Source organism: Wasmannia auropunctata, unplaced genomic scaffold (assembly GCF_000956235.1).
Source record: "Wasmannia auropunctata unplaced genomic scaffold, wasmannia.A_1.0 LD336076.1, whole genome shotgun sequence".
Taxonomy (NCBI): domain Eukaryota; kingdom Metazoa; phylum Arthropoda; class Insecta; order Hymenoptera; family Formicidae; genus Wasmannia; species Wasmannia auropunctata.
The window spans coordinates 783867-785945 of record NW_012026814.1 but is presented as its reverse complement, the minus strand read 5'-3'; the positions used below and the strand labels follow the sequence as shown (position 1 = coordinate 785945).

The 2079-nt window shown below is 28.0% G+C and overlaps 1 protein-coding gene across 1 annotated transcript in view; it reads right to left on the bottom strand.

The window, feature by feature from the left end:
• Positions 1–622: 622 nt before the first annotated feature.
• The window catches only part of LOC105449478, an 8177-nt gene continuing 6720 nt past the window's right edge, over positions 623–2079 (bottom strand). Inside the window, exon 4 of the mRNA XM_011688735.1 lies at positions 623–676. Within this exon, the coding sequence (XP_011687037.1) occupies positions 623–676 (54 nt within the window). The remainder of the gene's footprint in view (positions 677–2079) is intronic.

The following is a 2079-nucleotide window of genomic DNA, read 5'->3' as shown; positions in this document are numbered from 1 at the left end:
TGTTTTTTGGTTAAGTAAATCTTGAATTATGAAGCTTGAAAGTTACAGTATCACCGGCATTAGTATTATCCAAAATGTCTAAACATGGCTGAAATCTTTTGAATGTTGTTCAGAATTATGAGCTTAACAACATATGTCAAGGTCATGATCATTGGAGATTGTTTCTCTTATTTTCATTTTTGAAAATTATTTTTATTTTTTGAAAAAAGAGAAACATCCTTGTTCGGACACCTTAGATGCTAATGCCGGTGGTACTGTAATTTTCAAGCTTTATAACTTGAGACTTGAGAATTTGAGAAGTTTTACTTAACCAAAAAACATTTTATCTATGTGTTTTGGAAAGCTCTCGAGATAAGCTGCAGGAATATGCAATGAAAAATAGGAGTTCCATTAAAGAAATTTAAAGTGATCTTAATGATGCCACCCAAGGTCAAACTGATAAAATCAGTAAATAGATCTTTTTAAACTCTACAACTTTGGTCTGAAACATTTTTCTGTAAAACTTATATTTTCCATGATATTCAGGTGCCCCAGTACTTTTTGGATACTCTGTATGTATTCTATCACTCAAAAGTGTTTGACAAGTTATTTTTTATGACCAAAGTTGCAAATACGGCTTAGTTTAATTGTTCGCTATACTTGTATTATACATATGAGTACCATGTTTGTCATAGTACTGCAAAATTAACAGATATTGATAAGGACACTTTTTACTATGAAATTGCACTTAAAAGACTATTCAAAAACCTTTTGACCTTTTGACCTTTTGTAAGTTTTTCCCTTCAAGATTATGTTTAGAATTTAAAGTATAAGATATTCTGTATTACTTTTTGATATGGAATATAATAAAAACACAACATAAGGCAAATAAATTTTAAGGAAACTGTAAAACCATTTGTTGAAGAACAAATTTTGTCAATTAATAAGTGCCTAGAATCGTCTATATTGGACCCAAAGTTACTAACAATAAATTTTGGCAAAAATGACTAAAACAGCAAGATATATAGATAAAATAATCAATTGTTGACCCTCACAAAATTGCATAACAAATTATTGAAATTTTATGGCAGAATTATAAAGTGAATGTTCATTTTTCCATTGCATAGCGTCGATTAATCAATTAAGTCTTGCTAACAATAAGTCCAAGCAGCGTTATCCAAGCAGAAAACTATTATAATATAGTGTCAAAAATAGGAGAGCCAGAATTCTTTTTTCAAAGATTCATCGTAATTTGATAACCAAGGAGTAGTCTAAAGTATTATGAAGCGACAAAAGTACATAAATTCAATCTGATGTCCTCTAATAGCATAAAGTATGTTCATCGTTCTAAAAATGAGAGATTTAAAGTGCGCTGTCAAATATCTACTGTAAAACATGGCAGAAGACATATTATGAAGATGCTTTTTTAGTAAGGGTCTCTATAACGTATAGAAAGTTCTATGATTTGTTTTATTTATATTTTATAATAGATAAACCAAGGATTGAAAGTAACGTGTTACTTGTAATACCGTTACCGTTACACTTACTTTTTTTGATAACAGCGTTATTCTATTTTTTGATGACTGTACGGTAACGTAGTTACATTTTTTCGGTGACAGTAATGAATTATAGTTACTTTTATCGTTACTCTTCGTATTTTAAACTTTTTGTATTTATTACAATATTTTTGTATATTTAATTTTTAGTCTTTAGCTATATTCATATCCCGTGAGAACTGATCATCAATTAGAATCAATGTTGAATTGATGTCGAAATTATTGTACCAATGTCGATTCAACTGTCAATTCGATAAATCATTTCTCTCTATTTGTTCTTATTTTAAGACTGTTTCAAATAATACCTTAAGATGTTTATACAGCTCTGTAATTGGATTATGACATCTTAATGGTATAAATCAATCAATATCATAAATTAAATTGACAAATAATTTAATAAAAGATTAACGTTAATAAATATTTTAAAATACTGTAAAAATTTTTTTTGAAAAATATCAGCTGGATTCAAGCGTTATTGAGTTTCAAGATCAAAAATTTTTATTTGCGCGTAGTTTATAGAATTGGATTGTATGTATATAAATTC